Source organism: Hevea brasiliensis, chromosome 15 (assembly GCF_030052815.1).
Source record: "Hevea brasiliensis isolate MT/VB/25A 57/8 chromosome 15, ASM3005281v1, whole genome shotgun sequence".
Lineage (NCBI taxonomy): Eukaryota > Viridiplantae > Streptophyta > Magnoliopsida > Malpighiales > Euphorbiaceae > Hevea > Hevea brasiliensis.
The window spans coordinates 76,908,587-76,927,176 of NC_079507.1; the positions used below are offsets into that span (position 1 = coordinate 76,908,587).

Consider the following 18,590-nt stretch of genomic DNA (forward strand, 5'->3'; position numbering starts at 1 on the left):
TGGGACCCGATCCTTCGAGGGGTAGTCACGGCTTGAGTTGTTCGCTGGGACCCTCGATTTGGTTATTAAGTGGAAGTCCGAGCTGAGTTCTTCACGCACCAAAGTTGGATTTAAGAGAGTCAGATATGGGATCAGCTCCCATAATTATGATTGATGCTACAGGGTGCGTGAGTGCTCCAAATTACCTTTTTGATGCTATGATGTGAATTTATTGCTGATGTTGCATTTCATTCCACAGGTTGCATTAGTTTTAGATAGTTATAGAGATTATGGTTAAAATTGATATTTTACTCTCTGAGTCGAACGCTCACTCCTGTTCAAAAATTTTTACAGGCCACAGGAGGATATTTTATTCTGGGTTAACCTGCTTTTCTACTTCGCAGGTTGTTTATCAATATTTGTGTAATTTTATTTACTCCTAGAATTTCCGCATGTGTTAGCAGTAATTATTTGAATTTGGTCTGTAATATTATTATCATGTTGGACTTGTAAACTTAATATTCTATGTCTGTTTGATGGATTGGATGAGGGAGCTGAGCTCCCATTTCTTTTATGATGCTATGAGTATGTGGAGGGTGAGCTGAGCTCCCCAATTGAGTATTATTATGTTTACAGGTCGGGTGAGTCGAAAACTCCCCGTTGGGAAGTCCATTTTATGGCCGGACTCTGTCCGTTTGTTTTCTTGAATTTGGGCCCAAATGGGCCTTAGAGTTGGGTTAATGAACAGTTAGGCTTACTACGGGCCTTGGGGGCTTTAGGCTGGCCCAGGTCCTAGTGCCGGTCCGGCCCATAGGTTGGGTCGTGACAATTATTTTATAATTTTATGTATATAATTTCCTAATATTTTATTTGAAGATGGATTTAAGCCTTTTAAATTCCGATAATCACAGCTAATTTAATTTATTAGTTCATATTTTATTTTATTATAACAACCACATTATTGTAAGAATTAAATTAATATAGCCCTTAAAGTTTGATTCATTCTGAATGGTTGCCAGACCAAGAAGGGTGTATCGATTAACATCTAGAGAATCCGATCCGTTGATAGAAACTCTACTCAACGAAATCAGGATCTCATCATAAACATTAATCAATGCTAATCAAGACCTATATTAATTTAATTCGAAAATTATTCTAAAAGAAATTCTTAATTTTTTCACCCACTAAATATTTCCCTTCACTTTTATTACTTTAAATTTTCCTAAATATTTTATTTTTTAAGTATTCAATTTTAACCTAAAAAAAAAAAAAGAAACTATCAGAGGTCAACAGCAAGGATTACTCTTTGGAGTTTACTTGCCTTTCACTATTTTATGATCTTAACAATTTCTTACCAACTAATTTCCTTAATTTGCTATCAAAGATGCAGTACTCCTACATGATCTTCTAACCGTTCATTAAAGTTAATGTAAACTAAAATTACAGCACGACTTTTACATAAGAAATGCTCACCCAAACCTCAACTAACTGTACCTGTCACCTGCTTAAAAGGGCCTATCTGCTAATATTATTACTCTATATTTTTCTTCAAGCCCGTTAGAGTTATTCAACAAATACACTCGCTCCTCTTACATCTTAAATCATTTGGTTCATCACTTTCAAGTTAAATTCATTTTTCAATTCTGGATAACAAATCAGTTTACTCGTCTTAATGCATCCTTTATTTACAGCCTCTATTTGGTCCCTTTAAATGAATATAACTATTTATAATAGACAAGGTTTCCAAAAACCATCTATATTTTATCAACATGGCTCCTGCAAACCCAACAATACCAATATATATATATATATATATATGAACCTACAAATACCTTCTGAACCAATCATGACTCCAGTCGATTTAGTAACCTGCACTCGCAAAAACATTTTCCTCCAAACAACAGATTGCTCAACTACCATATATCAAATCTCATACCCAAATAGAAGAATCTTCATTCACCCAAAAATTTCAAGACCAATTAACCAAAATTAAAAATAGATTTAGAACACCCAAAGACATCCAATCTTAACAACTTTCATTGATTCAACTTCAAATTTTAATTGTTACTCAAATCCACCAAAATGAAACTGAGGTAAAGATTTGAAGGTGCTACGGCTCTGGTCTACTGAAACCAAGTGCTGCTGAAATACTCTTCCACTGGGGAACTCTGAATTTGGTGTTGCTGGAGTGGAACGCCGCCAACTGGGTCTCTTGGTGCTTGTGATGGAGAGAGCTGGAGCAGTTTTTTGACGCTGATGGAGATGAAGAACTATTGCAGTGGTGAGAAGCTACAATGAGGAACGAAATGTTTATGGATTGCGATGGAGAGAGCTGTTTTTTGTATGGGATTGGACTAGATGAAGCACTAGCGTGGACAGAGTTGCGGTGGCGGTGGGTTTGAGAGCAGAGATGATGAGGTGAAGATTTTCGGTGGTTTGAAAAAAAAATAAGCGAAATTACAATTTAGCCCTTGAATTTTGCTTAATATTACACATTAGTTCTTAAATTTTGAAAATTAAATTATTTAGTCCATGAGTTTTGCTTTATATTACACTTTAGTTCTTGAGTTTACTTTAGTTCTTGAGTTTAAGAAAATGAATTATTTAAATTATTTAGTCCTTGAAATTTTAATATACAGAACAATTTAGTCTTTATAATTTTAGCGTTGTAATAATTTCATCTATTGATAAAAGGATTAAATTATAAATATATTAAAATTATAGGGATTAAATAATTTATTTTCTAAAATTTAAGGACTAAAGTGTTGTATACAGCAAAACTCGTGACTAAATAATTCAATTTCCAAAATATAAGGACCAAAATGTATTACTGAGCAAAATTTAGGAACTAAATTATAAATTTCTCAAAAATTAAATAGTAAAATGAAATAAAAAAAATGCCAAATTAAACTTTAAAATTGGAGTTTGGAATGAAAAAATCAACAATTTTTTAAAATTCAGGATAAATTAAAATTGAAATTTGAAATTGACCAAAATTAAAAACTAACAAATTAATTTTTTTTCAAATTTTTTAATTAAAATTTTCACTTTTGATTTTTTTAATTTAACCATAAAGTTAAAATTACTATTAAAATCTGAAATTATAAATAAATAAATAAATAAAATTGTATTGAAAATTAAGATCGAAAATGCAAGCTAAATTGAAACTAAAATTCAAAATAATTTGATTTTTCTTCTTTTTCTCTTTTTTTTATTTTTATTTTAATTTTTTAATTTTTATTTTAAGGCCGTATAAAATATAGTGTCTACATTATTAATTGCTATAATATATTTCTCAAACACATTGTAAATTATTCTAGGACAATATTAACGATATCACTGAAAACTTACAACAGCTTATCAAATAAAGACTAATAGAAAAAAAGAGCACAAAGATTACTGGCATAACATCTACTACTAGATTCTAAAAAGTGTAAGCTTTGAGTAATTTTGTGAAGAAAAACGGCTTGAACAAAGGGCAGAATTAAGCTTCTCAAAATTTTAAAAGGTGTATTTTGACTAATTCAAGAAATGGTGGAAGCACATGGTGGGCAGAGAACCTGCAAAGAGTAAAGAACCCACTAGAGGGCCACTCTAGAATCAGATTCCACTATCAAGTTAAAACTTACAACAATCCTTTTTGGAAAGCTAGGAAAGACTTGGAAAAAAAATCACACAATTGTGATGCTGAATGAAGTGGAAGAGAACATGGAAGGTCTGTATAATGAAGAGGCGGACCAGCTGATCAGAAGTAAGAAAAAAGTTAAGACCACGATTGAAGGTCAATCCCTTCCTAGAGATGAGGATAGTGCTAGCCCTACATGTCCCCATGGAAAAAAAATCGACGCTCATGGAAAGATATGCTGCTGGGTGAAATCTAGAGGAACCGAAAATCAATATGAATGACGGGGCTGTGGATGATAATAGGAAGGGGATTAAGATAGAGAATGCAAAAGTCCAATCCTCTGATAACACGTTGGAAGGTAAAAGTCCCATAGAGGCGAACTTTCAGGGTGGTAATGAGGGGTGGAATGATGATGACTGGCATGCTCCATCAGATGTTGAGATTCAAGAGGATGATGAAAGGTGCCCACCCAACATTCTTTTATCAGCAGAAGAGAAGCGAATGCTCTAGTACCCATGGTGCCTTACTCTTATTTTCAAAGTCTTGGGGAAAAAAGTGGTTTACCACTATGTGGAATCACAAATGACCAAGAACTGGGCAAAAAGGTAAGGTTCAAATGGTAGACATTGATAATGATTTTTCATTGCCAGGTTCACTCATAAAACTGATTTTGAGCTTGCCCTTTTGGGTGGACCTAGGATGGTGGCTGGTCATTACCATTGCGTGAGAAGATGGACCCTTAATTTTCAATCAGGAAAGGCCTCTATCAGCAAAGTTATAGCCTAAGTCCGTTTTCCTGGACTTCCGATGGAATATTATAATGATAAGTTCCTCTTAAACTGGGAAGTAGAGTGGGCAAGGTTATCAAGGTTGATGAGAACACCTCACTGGCAACTAGAGGTAAGTTTGCTAGAGTCTTCGTTGAGATAGATCTCTTAAAGCCTTTATTAGCTAATACAGGCTGTGTAATAGGGTGTATAAGATTTGAATACGAGGGTATCCAGCTGGTGTGTTTTCATTGTGGCTGTTGTGGACATAGAGCTAAACTCTGTGAGGACAAAGAGGATCCTGTGGAGGAGCAAGGGAATGAGAATGGAAGGGTTTGAATGCAGATTCCGGTCAGGCTGAAATTTCAGTGAACAGATCGGAAATAATGGAGGATTATGGCTCTTAGGATGATTGTGCAGCGTACTACACGCCAACACCCTGTACGTAAACTGTCACGGAGTAAGAAGCTTGCTCACCTCAAACTTACTTCAAACCGTGCGGCCTTAGTCTTCCCCCAAGACTAAGTCAGCCTTCTCACACTCAAAGTCTATAAAGATAGACTAACAAGGGTGACAAAGGGTAAAATGGTGAGAGAGTGAGTAAAGCACAAGGAACAAGTTTGGCAAAGGGAAAGTAACTTTACTACTCACTAAAAATAGCTTTACAAGCCTAAGGCTTACAAGAGAGTAACAAAGTGGGCTAAATACACAAAAACACACTTGGAAGCTTTGAAATGGCTTGAGAGCATGTGGAGACTCTTGGTTGCCCAAATGAAGGCCAAAAACCCCTATTTATAGCCTTCATGCCGAGTTGGAACTCCCTTTGGCGGCCAAAATTCGAATTTGGGCGGGTTGGCAATTTTCTGGCGGGGAACCTCGTTTGGGCCGGCGGGTGGTGAACCTCGTTTGGCCGGTGGCGGCGCAGCGCCAGCCAGCTCGCGCTCAGCTCCCGCGCGCGCCTGAACCTCGTTTCGTCCTCGCGCGCGCCCGCGCTCTCCAGGCGCTTCCAGAAGCTTCGGCGGGCTGAACCTCGTTTGCCCGCGCGCGCCTGGCGTTCCCGCGCGCCAGTTTGAACCTCGCCCGCGCGTCCGGCCTCCCGCGCGCGCCCAGTCTTTCCCGCGCACGTTTGAACCTCGTTTCCGTACGCTGTCCCGCGCGCCCCGGCCTTTCCCGCGCGCCCGCTCCCGCGCGATGAACCTCGTTTCGCGCCTCGTCTGCCCGCGCGCTGCTCCCACGCGGCCCGCACGCCCGACGGGCCCGTTGTGCGCCAGACTTGGCCCGTGAACCTCGTTTTGGGCCTCCCATCGCCCGGCTTGCCCAGCAAGCGCCCAGCACGCCTCCAGCACCTTTGAACCTCATTTTGGCGTGCAGTAGGCAGACTTAACCTCGTTTTGGCCTGCTCCTCTCGGCAACTCCCCTGCTTGCCCGGTTGGCCTGTTTGCCCCGAAAATTGACTCCCGCAAACATTGCCTCCCAGCAATGCACCTTCCCTTCGCCCCACAAGGATTTACACCTACTGAACCTCCCTCTGTAGGCAACCTCGCGGAAAAAAATTGGACTTCTCCGGGAGACCAAATTTGTGGGGTGACATTCTCCCCCACTCAATCCGCACGACGCCCTCGTCGTTTGGACTTTCTCCCATGCCTCCCGGCATGCACCGCAGTGTTGCTTCGGGCTTTCTCTCGCTGTGCTCCTGTAGTACCTCCCTCGTCCCTGTGGCTAAGTGCACCAGCTCTTCCCTCGGCTTTGCACTTCCACCTGCTCTTCCTCGAGCGATGACGCCTCGGACCCTCCTGCCTCGGCGAAGACTCCTCCCTTGGACTTCTGGCTACTACAATGTCCCTTGCACAGCCCACCTTCTCCCTTGGTGGTTGCCCCTTCTGCAGCTTCGGAGTGTGCCCCCTCTTACACTCCTTCAGATCCTTCTTCGGAGTACCTCCTCCTTTCCCATGCTGCTTCTCTCCCTGAGCAGCTGATGAAGGATCATGCATCTCGACATGCATGGTTGCAAGGGTGTTGGACGCCTTCCCTCGCAACAATGGCACCACACATGTACCACCTCCCTCCGTGATACACATGCTATTGGCGAATAACATTGGGATCGCCTTGGCTCGGTCCACAAACTCGACCCCAAGTATACATGGAGAATCATCCATAGAGACAACAAAGAAATCTAAGGTACCATGCCAGTCTCCAATGCGTACCTTAGTGTCTCGGGCTACACCGTGAATCAGGTTGGGTGTGGAGTTGACTGCCTTCAACCATCCCATCTCCTTCTCATACGGGATGCCCAACCTCTTAGCTTCCTCTATCGTCAGGAAGTTGTGGGATGCCCCGGTGTCTAACAATGCCCGCAGCTTTTGTCCTCCCACCTCGATCTGGACAAAAGGTCGCCCCTTCTCCACATTTGTGGTCCCTTTCTCCTGGACCTTAAGGGCACTCAACTGCAAGGATCCCATGGTCGCCTCCCTGGGTTGGAAAGGTGTCACCTCCCTTTCCTCGACCAACGCCGAGAGCTTGCTCTTCTTTGGACACTCTCGAGCTCTATGCGGTCCATCACAAAGAAAGCACGAAAGAGGAGGGCGTTGCATACCTCGGTCTTCCCTCTGACTCTTAGGTTGCACCTCCTTCGGCTTGGAGCTTCCATCCTTGCCTCTGCTGTCACCTCCCCCGCTCCTGTCCTTCTGTGGACTGGTTCTGCTCCTTTCACTCCTTTGGAACTCCACGAGGGATTCAGCAATGGAGATGGCGGTAGCTAGATCTCGTGCTCCACGCCTCTCAATCTCCATTCGGGCCCATGTCTGTAGGCCATCGGTAAAGGCAAAGAGAGCTTCCGCATCTGGGTAGTCCGGGATCTCCAACAACGTCTCCATAAACTCCTTCACATACTCCCGAATACTTCCCCTATGTGACAGACGCCTCAATCTGGCCCTTGCTTCGTGCGCGGCATTCTCCGGGTAAAACTGCCTCTTGAGCTCCCTCTTGAACTCATCCCATGAGGCAATGGTGCAAAGCCCTTTCTCCATGTCGCCGTGCCTCCGTCTCCACCAAACCATCGCAGTATCCACCAAATACAAGGGCGCATGGTCCACCTTCTTGGCATCATCCGTAATGCCAATCGCCCTGAAATACTGCTCCAAGCTCCACAAGAAGTTGTCAATCTCCTTCGCATTCCTAGCGCCACAATACACACTTGGCTTCGGAACCTCCACACGCGAAGGGATGACAAAGCTAGCCCCGGAAGTAGTGGCAACTCCCCCACGTGCCACAGCCATAGCAACAAGAGACACTTGCTGCTCTACTTCCTTCAACTTCCCCATGGCCCATTCCAACTGTTCCTTTAGGGACCTATTCTCATCCCTTAAGGCAGCAATTTCCCCCATAAGAGAAAGGCGTAGGGACTCACCTTCACTAGCCAGCTTGTCGATTGCAACGTTCAAGGCACCCTGCATGTCCCCTTGAAGCTCTTCCATCCTCTCATCGAGCTCCATCAAGCGGGTGTCCATCTCCTCAAACCTTTCCTCTCCATCCACGAGGTGCAATTCGACCTTGGCGAGACGTTTCTCCAAGTCCCCCAAGTCCTCCCTTGCTCGGCTAGGCTCCCTAGACTTACCTCGGCCTTTTCTCCTGCCGCCATCATGTTCCACAACCGTAGGAGCAACACCCACACCAAGGGTGATCTCACTCTGGTCCGCCATTGTCACCTTCAAGAGCAACCGAAGCTCTGATATTGCTTAACCAGCTCTGATACCACCTGTCACGGAGTAAGAAGCTTGCTCACCTCAAACTTACTTCAAACCGTGCGGCCTTAGTCTTCCCCCAAGACTAAGTCAGCCTTCTCACACTCAAAGTCTATAAAGATAGACTAACAAGGGTGACAAAGGGTAAAATGGTGAGAGAGTGAGTAAAGCACAAGGAACAAGTTTGGCAAAGGGAAAGTAACTTTACTACTCACTAAAAATAGCTTTACAAGCCTAAGGCTTACAAGAGAGTAACAAAGTGGGCTAAATACACAAAAACACACTTAGAAGCTTTGAAATGGCTTGAGAGCATGTGGAGACTCTTGGTTGCCCAAATGAAGGCCAAAAACCCCTATTTATAGCCTTCATGCCGAGTTGGAACTCCCTTTGGCGGCCAAAATTCGAATTTGGGCGGGTTGGCAATTTTCTGGCGGGGAACCTCGTTTTGGCGGGCTGCCAGCGCGGGTGAACCTCGTTTGGGCGGGCGGCCCGCTGCCTCAGCGCTCGCGGCGCTCGGCTCCGGCGCTGAACCTCGTTTCGTCCTCGCGGCGCGCTCTCTGTGCACTTCGGAAGCTTGGCGGGCTAAACCTCGTTTGCCGCGCGCTGGCGTTCAGCGCGCCGATTTGAACCTCACCCGCGTCCGGCCTCCGCGCGCCAGATCTTTCCGCGCACGCGTTTGAACCTCGTTTTAGACGTCCCGCGTGCCCGGCTTTCCGCGCGCGCTGGCGCGATGAACCTCATTCGCGCTCGCTCGTCGCGCGCTGCTCCCACGCGGTCAGCACGCCCGACGAGCCGTTGCGCCAGACGGCCCGTGAACCTCGCTTTGGGCCTCCCATCGCCCGCTTGCCCAAAGAAGCGCCAAAGACGCCTCCAGCACCTTTGAACCTCATTTTGGCGTGCAGTAGGCAGACTTAACCTCGTTTTGGCCTGCTCCTCTCGGCAACTCCCCTGCTTGCCCGGTTGGCCTGTTTGCCCCGAAAATTGACTCCCGCAAACATTGCCTCCCAGCAATGCACCTTCCCTTCGCCCCACAAGGATTTATACCTACTGAACCTCCCTCTGTAGGCAACCTCGCGGAAAAAAATTGGACTTCTCCGGGAGACCAAATTTGTGGGGTGACAAAACGTACAGAGAATTTGGGTGCTAAGAGAATGAGGCAAAGATACGCGTCAGTAATTTGTCTGCAACCAAGATGCCAGAAGATCCTGAGATTCCTCATACCGTATAGGAGGAGGATCTCATTTAGCTGTGTTAAGGTGGAAGAGGTAGCTGGAGAGAAGCCCATTGTTGTCGTGGACTAGGAGGGAAATCAAAGGACTTTTGTGACTAGGAAAGAGAAGAGTTTGCAAGGCCTATTATCTGTAAGGGATGATAAGGATCAGGCCAGGGGGCTCTGCCAGACAGGCCATGTCAGTGAAGGGGGCTCTGCTAGAGGCCGAAAGAGAGGAACAGGATTTGCTTCGTCTAGAGGAGGGAGATCTAGTAGTAGTGGGAGGGGAGATTGGTTTTCTCAATTCAACAATGTTAACTATCATCACAATTTCCGTCCTTTCTCTTCTCTTGGTTCTAGGGTTCCTAAAAACCAACAACCTTATAGCGGAAATAATTAGGAAGGAGTTCTCCCACCCTCCAGTTCCCAATGTCGTCTTATCAGCTGGGGAGGGTGGTCCTCTTCTTGGTGGGGGCCAAGTCAGTGATGGTGGGAATGATGAGGTCATTTTGAGGGAGCCTTATCATGTTGATTTGCTTCCCCTGAAGCAACGCCTTTTGTTCTTACTTTCCCCTTTCTTTACGTTAGAAATACTTGCCATTTCTTAGAAATGTGAAGGTGCAGCCAATAAACGCTTCGCAATCCAGTTCAAGGAGCTAATTTGGTGTTCTAAGCCTGCTGTGATTGTGATTCTCGAACACAAAGTTAGTGGTAGCAAAGCCTCAAAAATTATTAATAAATTAGGAAAATGGGATCTACTGATTTCATAGGCAGTTGAATTTAGTGGTGGGATTTGGATTTTGTGGGATAACACCAGAATTCAGATTCAAGGGATAAAGGTCAACAGGCTGTTTATCTATTCGAAACTGCTTATTGCTGATGAGTTTGTCTCCTATGGGACTTTTATTTATGCAAGCCATATTGAGATTGTGCATAGAGGGCCATGGGAGGAATTGAAGGTTATAGCAGATGGGTTGTCTGCACTCTGGCTTGTTATGGGTGATTTCAACGACATCACCTCCTAGATGACCAAAAAGTAGGCTCTTTCTGCTTATCGGAGAAGGGCTTTAATGCATAAGAAGCAAGTTGACAACTGTGGCCTTATTGATTTAGGTTATAATAAGCACGATTGCACAAACTACAAATTGGGACAACATTTTCTTATAATATTAAATATAAATTTATATTAATTTTATAAGTATTAAATTATAAGAACATAAGAATTTAAATTTTTAAACACTTGATTATTTTAAAAATGATAATATTTTTTCTAAAAAAATTTTATATGTAAATATTCTTAATACATAAATTCATTTTTAATATATTATTTAAATAAAGTAAACACTGTATACTTAACAAAAATAAAAAATAGTTATATATTTTAATATAATACACTTTTTATTATCAATAAATTAAATAGTAATTATAAATATTTCTTAAAATATAAATAATTTATTTTATGTCAATTCCTATTATTTTATTATAGGCCATCAACCTTACATAGTATATCCATTTTATTTCTTATTTATTAACTTTTAAAGGGTTAAAAATTAGTTTAAGTATTCAACTTATTGGTAAATATTATATAGGGATTTTAAAAATTTTAAAATTTGGCTAAATCTAATAAATTACACATCAAATCATGTATTAAAAAAAAGAAAGGTATAATTTCGTTTGAAAATTTATAAAATTTATTAATGAAAAAATATGTAATTATAATATTCCAAAGCTCAAATCTTTATTGTGTATACAAAACACATATATATTATATTTGTAGTTGTAACATCAATAATTATATTTTATCTATAATTATTTAAAATTAAATATTATATTTTAATTTAAATAAAATTCTTTATTTGAATTTTTAAATTAAAACTATTATTTTAATTTGATCTTAATTTTTTGAAATAATTAAAATAAATAATGCTTTTTTGCATACCAAGTTTAATTTTAAATTGTTTATTAATATTTTTATTTTTATATATTTATCATAATCTTAATTTGTAATATTACTTTGTATCACTGTTTTTATAGTTCGTTTTTACATAATTACACAGTATTTTACATTAAAATATCACTCATAATTAGAGTCATTTCTATATTTAAAGAAAAATTAATTTTTTATGAGTATCACGTATATTGCTAATACATAGACAATATTCTATAATTTATCTTATTTGAAGTATATATTTTTTAATCTCAAAATCAAAATCAAATTAAAATATTATTTTTCTTAATTTTTACTTAATTAATGAAACTAAAATTAAAATAAGTAATTTTTTTTAATCAAATAGCATGAAAATAAGATTTATTCATTGATAATCGATAAAAATATTTTCAATTTTATACATATAAATTATTTGGAAATGCCACCTAATTATAATTAAAATATCAAAATAGGAAAAAAAAAATTCAACCTTTTATATATATATATATATATATATATATATATATATATATATATATATATATATATGTTACAATTTTTCAAATTCCCTATAATTTAAAAGGAAAACTTTGAAAGATTCAATTAAACACATTAAACACAATAGGTTTAGTATATAAAAATAATGTATATTCACATTGTTAAAATATTTTTAAATTATTAAAATAAATTAAATATATTATAAATTACATACAAATTTAAGAGCAAAATAATTTTAATTATTTGTTACTTATAAATTATAATTACACATAAACAAACAACATTAAATAGATATTATGAAAATGCCTATAAATATTATTTTTAATACTTTTAGATAATAATAATTACAAAATTATAACAAAATAATAATAAGGTGAATCAAAATTTTACTATTTTAAAATAGTGTTTATAGTAAAATAAAAAGAAAAACACTAAAAATACTGTTAAAATAGATCAACAATTTATTGTTATTATTTTTTTTTGGTAATGAGAAACAAAGTGTGATATTTCAATAATATAATATGGATGTATAAAGTAAAATTTAATTTAACATAAAATGAAGTTATAAAATTTAATTTAACATAAAATGAAGTTATCTTAAAATTGATTTAATAAAAATAATAATAATGAACAAAAATTTAATAATTAATTAGTCAAATGATTAAAAAATTAAAACGTTAATAACAAAAAATAGTGAAAAAAATCATTTAAATTTGTATATAAACATTTAAGTGATTTAAAAATTAAAATAAATAAATAAAATTAAAAATTCAATTAATAAATTAAATACTTAAATACAAAACAAAAAAGGTAAGATAATATATTAAAAGATTTAAATTTATATCCTGTAAAAATTATATTTATTTCTAATAATAAAATAAAAAATTATAAAAAAAATAAATACACAAAAAATAAAGAACCATATTAAGATAAATTGATTATAATATTGTAGTTAAAACAGTAAATTATACTTTAATTTATTTTCAAATTATTTTTAATAAAATAATAATTAAATAATTTAAAAATTATATATATATATAGCATTTTAAGGAAGTGTTTGTTTGCTATCTCAGTGCCACACGTTACATTTCACAGTAAATTTAATGCAATTTATGAAATTAAAAAAATTTTAAAAAAATGGCCATTGACTAAAGCTGCACGGCCTGAAGTAAGTTTGGTGGTAAGCAGATTCTTACTCCGTGACATGAGCGGCGGAGGATGTGACACCCTCACAATGGAGCTCCCGAAAGTTAAAAAAGTTGTACTGACTTAATAATATATAATAATGGATTGAGGTATACAAAAAGGGGAGGTCTAAAACCTCAAATCAGCCAGAAACTTTTAGAGAAAAATTCTCTCTCTATCGCTAGAGAGAGAAGACCTCAATTCTTGTAGCTCTGACTTTTTGGTATTTTGTCTGCCAAAGGAGAATGCAGGGAAGCTTTCCCATATTATCAGTTTACTTTACTAATTATAAAATGCATCCTTTCTTGGTTGTTTTGTGAGGCATCACTATGGCTTCTTCTTCTTCTTCTTCTTCACTCGATTTAGTAAAATATGACGTATTCCTAAGTTTCAGAGGAGACACCCGTGACAACTTCACCAGCCATCTCCACAGTGGTTTGGTTCGTCGAGGAATTCGGACTTTCATAGACTATAGAATCGATAGAGGAGAAGAGCTTGAGCAATCACTTGTTGAAGCAATTAGGGGATCAAGCATCTCTGTGATCATATTCTCCGGAAAGTATGCAGATTCGCGGTGGTGCTTAAATGAGCTGGTAGAGTGTATGAAATGCAAGGAACAAGGCAAGCAAAAGGTTTTGCCTATTTTCTACAAAGTTGATCCATCTGATGCAGAACATCAAACAGGAAGTTATGAAGAAGCTTTTAAAACATATGAAAATGATGTGAAGGTGGATAAAAACAAGATCCAAGAGTGGAGGACCTATTTGAAGAAAGCAGCCTATTTAGTTGGATGGGATTCCAGAAACACTGGGTAAGAATGCTTTTTTTTTTTTTTTTTTCTAATTGTGTTTATCATTTAAATCTTTATTTGTTCATTGAAGTTGATTTTTATTGAGAGAAAATGAATTTTTATTTAAACTTATTATATTGATTTTTATTTTTATATGTATCGACCTCTATCTCAACTTCAAAACATGGGTACAAACTAGACTTGTCAGTACCTTTTTTGCATGCAATTTTCAAATTTTTATTTGACACAAAAATTTCAATATTAGTGTATTGTTGGCCTTTCATTTCAGAATTATCCTTATTTTATCAATTATATAAATTTAAAAATATTTTTTTTATATCATATAATTATAGAATGAAACTTCACTTGATAACAGCAAATAGAAGTTAAAAACTTATTGGCTAATTTTATATAGTTTTAATACCTCCATATGACTTCTTTCTTTTACTACTATTATTATTTTACTTATAGATGTTGACGATGTTTAATTCTTTATTCGTTAGAACGGACTCCATACTTATTGAAGAAATTGTAAAGGACATTTTGGAGAAATTGGGACATCCATGCTTAGATTATGTAGAGGACCTGGTTGGAATACAACCACAAGTCGAAAATGTGGAATCATTATTGCAAATTGGGACTTCAGATGTTAGAATTGTTGGACTGTGGGGAATGGGTGGAATCGGAAAGACAACTATTGCTAGACTTATATTTGACAAAAGCTATTGTCATTTTGAAGGATGTTGCTTTCTTGCAAATGTTAGAGAAAATTCATTAAAAATTGGGCTAACAAAATTACGAGATGAAATTCTTGTTAATGTATTGAATGAAGGAAATACAAGCATGGGCACATCCAACTGGAGACCAACTTTTGTGAGGAGGCAGCTTCGCCATGTAAGGGCTCTTATTGTTCTTGATGATGTTGACACATTTGAACAAGTAGAAGCTTTAGCTGGAAAGCATGCTTGGTATGGCGCTGGAAGTAGAATCATCGTGACAAGCAGAGATAAACACGTGTTTCAAGATAGAGTTGATGAAATTTATGAGGTTCAAGCACTAAGTAAGCCGGACAGTCTTGAGCTTTTCAGTTTGTTTGCCTTTAAGAAAAGACTGCCCGAGGGAGATATGATGGGACTATCAAAGAAAGTAGTAAGTTATGTAAAAGGCATCCCTTTAGGTCTTAAAGTTCTTGGTGTATTTTTGTATAGAAAGAGCAAACTAGAATGGCAAAGTGCATTGAGTAAACTTCAGAAAATTCCTAACGTGAAAATACAAGACGTGTTGAAAATAAGTTACCAAGGGCTTGATTTTTTTGAGCAGCAAACATTTCTTCATATCGCATGTTTTTTTAAAGGGGTGTCCAGATCTTACGTGGAAGAACTACTGGACGCTTGTGGCTTTCATACTCCAATTAACTTAAGAGTCCTTTCTGATAAGTGTCTTATTGACATTTCAAATGACGTAATAGAGATGCATGATTTGCTACAAGAAATGGGTAGACAAATTGTTCGTGAAGAATCCTTAAAAGAACCAGGCAAGCGAAGTAGATTATGGGATCACAAGGATATCTATCATGTGCTGACTAAAAATACTGTAAGAGCTATAAGTGTTGACTTTGCATTTTACTTCACTTGTTTATCTTTATGAATTGTAGTATTGTTTGACATATATGAAAAGGCTAAGCACCTTTTTTGTTTTATTTTTCCGATAATATGAAGGGTAAGCTGTTATTTGGTCTCTTTGATATTATAGGGAAGTGAAGCGATTGAAGGCATACAGTTAGACAAGTCGAAAATAAGTGGATTGTGCTTACCTCCTACAGCTTTTGCCAAGATGAAGCAGATCAAACTGCTCATCTTTTATGGTTCCAAACATGGTATACAATTCCCTGAAGGCTTGGAATCCCTCCCTGATGAGCTAAGGCATTTCCAGTGGAATTTCTATCCTTTGAAATCTTTGCCATCAAATTTTCGTCCTGACAATCTTGTTCTACTAAACATGTCTGAAAGCCAAATTGAACGACTTTGGACTGGAATACAGGTATTCTTTTTGAATAATTTTCCCTCTTATGTAACCGTAAAATTCAAATGGTTATTTGGCATATGATGATTGCTGTTTAATGCAACAGGATCTTTTAAATTTGATAGCCATCATTCTGTGTGGTTGTAAAAATTTGATTGAATTGCCAGACTTGTCAAGGGCCTCAAATCTTAGGACGATTAATTGCCAAGGCTGTGTAAGTTTGACGGAGGTGTCTGCATCTATTTTAAATCTTGACAAGCTTGTTGATATGAATTTCCGACATTGTAGAAAGATTACAAGTGTTCCTTGTCCAAGATCTATCAAGTTTCTTGACCTTCTTGGCTGCTCGAAACTCGAAAAGTTTCCCGAAGTTGGCGACATAGAATATTTAGATTTGAGTGGAAGTATCTTTGAAAGAGAATCTTCAGCAACTTCATTACACCATGGAAATCTCCCAAGTGACGTTTCTCAAGTTAACTTTGCTTATAAATGGAAAATGACGGAAACATGCGTTTATATTACAGAAATCACGTGCACTTGGGATGAAAACAGTTTCAATAGAGCATCTATATGGCCTGACGAACTTGGTTTAACCAAACAGACGAGACTTCCACAATCGCAAGGACATTTAAAAGTATATAACCAAGGGGACCGGGACTTTCCAAACGTTCATGGGACAGGTGTGTATCATCATAATACCTTTGCATTCTATAATCACTCAAAATTGGACCACGAAAAGATTGCAGGCTTTTTGCGTCTAATGTATCAGAGAATACAATTGATGGGAGTCGCTTTACTCTTTCCCAAGGAGGTACTCTCTTTCTGACATATACAAGCACATACACACATGTATGTGTCCAAACTCAAAAACTCAAGTTTTTCATGTATGGTGCAGCTGAGTACTTTTCAATTAGGAAGTTTTGGTTGCTACCACCAAAGTGAAGGATCATCAATTGCTATTCAGCTGCCTCAAAATTGGCTTAGAGATGATTTTGTGGGTTTCACTTTACTTGCTATTCTTGCACTTCAGGACAATAACGAGCGTGACGATTATTTTTACGTTAGGTGGGAATGCCAATTCAATAGTGCTTGTGGTGAAACCAAACGAGTGTCAATGCCGCTTCGACATTCACCGTTCGAGTATGGAAATGCCTACTTGATGTATCTCTCTGAACCTCAAGTGACAAGTGATGATTGGTTGTATGAATCCGAATGGAATAAGGCCACATTTGAAGCATACCTTGAAACTTCATGTGCCAAGCCTTGCTACAAGCTAAAAAGTATATTGATCCGACTAATGTATATTGGTGATGAGGTAGAAAATCCTACAATGACCCAACCTAGTTATTCTTATGATCCTACCAAAATGTCCTTGAGGTTTTCTTTCTGCAAAGCAGAAGAAAGTAGTATTGGAAAAGATCCTGATGACTATCACAATGATGAGAAAGACGATGGAAAGTGCAGCCTTGATGCAGAAGGGGCGGAACCACAAGGTAAATCTTTGCTGCAATGTCTCTTCTTCTATATCTCCCTTTTTTTTTTTTTCCTTAATCACTCATTCAATACAGTTGTTGCTCAAAGCTGTGCCCTTGAGAGCCTTACTCCATCCCATGAATGTGAGGCTTCTTCTTCAAGTGCGCAGGTTTGTCTTTTTTTTTTTTTTTTAGCTTATTCGTACTCTAATCTTATTTTGTTAATGACTAAGGCTTGTATTTTTCCATATAAAGGGCCCTTTCTGCATTTTAGAGAATGCTACTTTGGAGCAATTCAACAATCCTCTAGAGTCATTAGACTTGTCCTTTTTGGATCGTACATCTGCTGTGCCATCCTTTGCTTCATTAGATGAGCCTCCTAGCCTAGAGGAAGTCGAGGCTGCAAAGACCAAACTGATGGAGATTCTAACAATAAAACTTCCTTACCTGAGTGTAGAACAAAGAGATGTAGCATTAGGCGCCATCAAAATCCTGCTTAGAAGTACCTCTCTTACTTTGGAGGTGCGAGATAGGTTGGACAAGCTACAGATAGAGATTCCCCAGTTGATCACTTCCTACTCTGCCTATCAGCTTGAGCTAACCTCTTTGACAAATCACTTGGACAACTTTGTTTCCAAGACTACTAGAGCTAGAGAGTTGACAGTGAAGATCAACGCAGCCAGAAAGAGAGACCAAGAGCTGAGGACTAGAGTTCTCGAGCTTCAAAACCAGATTAACAAGCTTTATGAGGAGATTGGTACTTTAAAGCAGGAGGCTTATTCTAATAAGAATTTGGCAGATACCATTGCTCAAGAGTGGCATGCGAATTCAAGGGACTTTCAGACTTTAGCAACATCAATAGAAGCTGAACGCACAATGGCACAACAATGGTCTCATCAGCGCCAACAAGCAAGTCAACTACTCCAAGCTTTTTCCAACCAATGGGATGCATTGCGCTCCCTTCAATTGTAGTACATTTCTTTCACCCTTAAGCTACTAGGATTTTGATTATTATATATTTGTGTGTTTAGTCATTAGTTTGTAATGATTAACGGTAGATGGATACTTTTAAAGTTTGGATGTGTTTGTATTGTCAATAGCATGTCTTGTTGTCCACTAAGGAAGAGAAATATTAAACAAAAATGAGGGAAGAAAAGAATAACCTATGCATTAAAATCTAAATTGCAAAGAATCTAATATGGCTGTTAGTGGGCAAAGAATCTAAAACCTACACGTCTCTTTTTTCTAACATGGGAAGCTTCCTGCTTGACCAAAGTGCTTCGTCTGTATGCAACCTGGGTTCAGTTCAAGCTTTATGGTACTTGTATTTTTGCCCCAGATTGAATCTGGCAATATTCTGGTTGAATCCACAGAG

The 18,590-nt window shown here is 38.2% G+C and overlaps 1 protein-coding gene across 2 annotated transcripts; it reads left to right on the forward strand.

Annotated features, from left to right (window-relative positions):
• The first annotated feature begins 13,052 nt into the window (after positions 1 to 13,052).
• LOC110660125 (disease resistance protein RPV1) lies at positions 13,053 to 18,312 on the forward strand. 2 transcript variants are annotated; one of them, XM_058136268.1, is made up of 7 exons: positions 13,054 to 13,742; positions 14,225 to 15,314; positions 15,474 to 15,761; positions 15,850 to 16,554; positions 16,639 to 17,236; positions 17,312 to 17,385; positions 17,471 to 18,312. In XM_058136268.1, exons 1-7 carry the CDS (start codon positions 13,261 to 13,263, stop codon positions 18,185 to 18,187), a joined length of 3,954 nt encoding a protein of 1,317 aa, XP_057992251.1. In that variant the 5' UTR covers positions 13,054 to 13,260; the 3' UTR covers positions 18,188 to 18,312. The 2 variants fall into 2 exon arrangements, with proteins under 2 accessions (XP_057992252.1, XP_057992251.1); XM_058136269.1 differs by lacking the exon at positions 17,312 to 17,385 and having other exon boundaries at positions 13,053 to 13,742; positions 17,471 to 17,747.
• The last annotated feature ends 278 nt before the right edge of the window (positions 18,313 to 18,590 follow it).

What these genes read in the sequence shown, in the direction of transcription:
- LOC110660125 (XM_058136268.1), top strand. Translation starts at nt 13,261, where the DNA reads ATGGCTTCTTCTTCTTCTTCTTCTTCACTCGATTTAGTAAAATATGAC. An exon ending in TGGGATTCCAGAAACACTGG is followed by an intron (nt 13,743 to 14,224) that starts GTAAGAATGCTT and finishes TTTATTCGTTAG; the next exon opens with AACGGACTCCATACTTATTG. An exon ending in AGAAGGGGCGGAACCACAAG is followed by an intron (nt 17,237 to 17,311) that starts GTAAATCTTTGC and finishes CATTCAATACAG; the next exon opens with TTGTTGCTCAAAGCTGTGCC.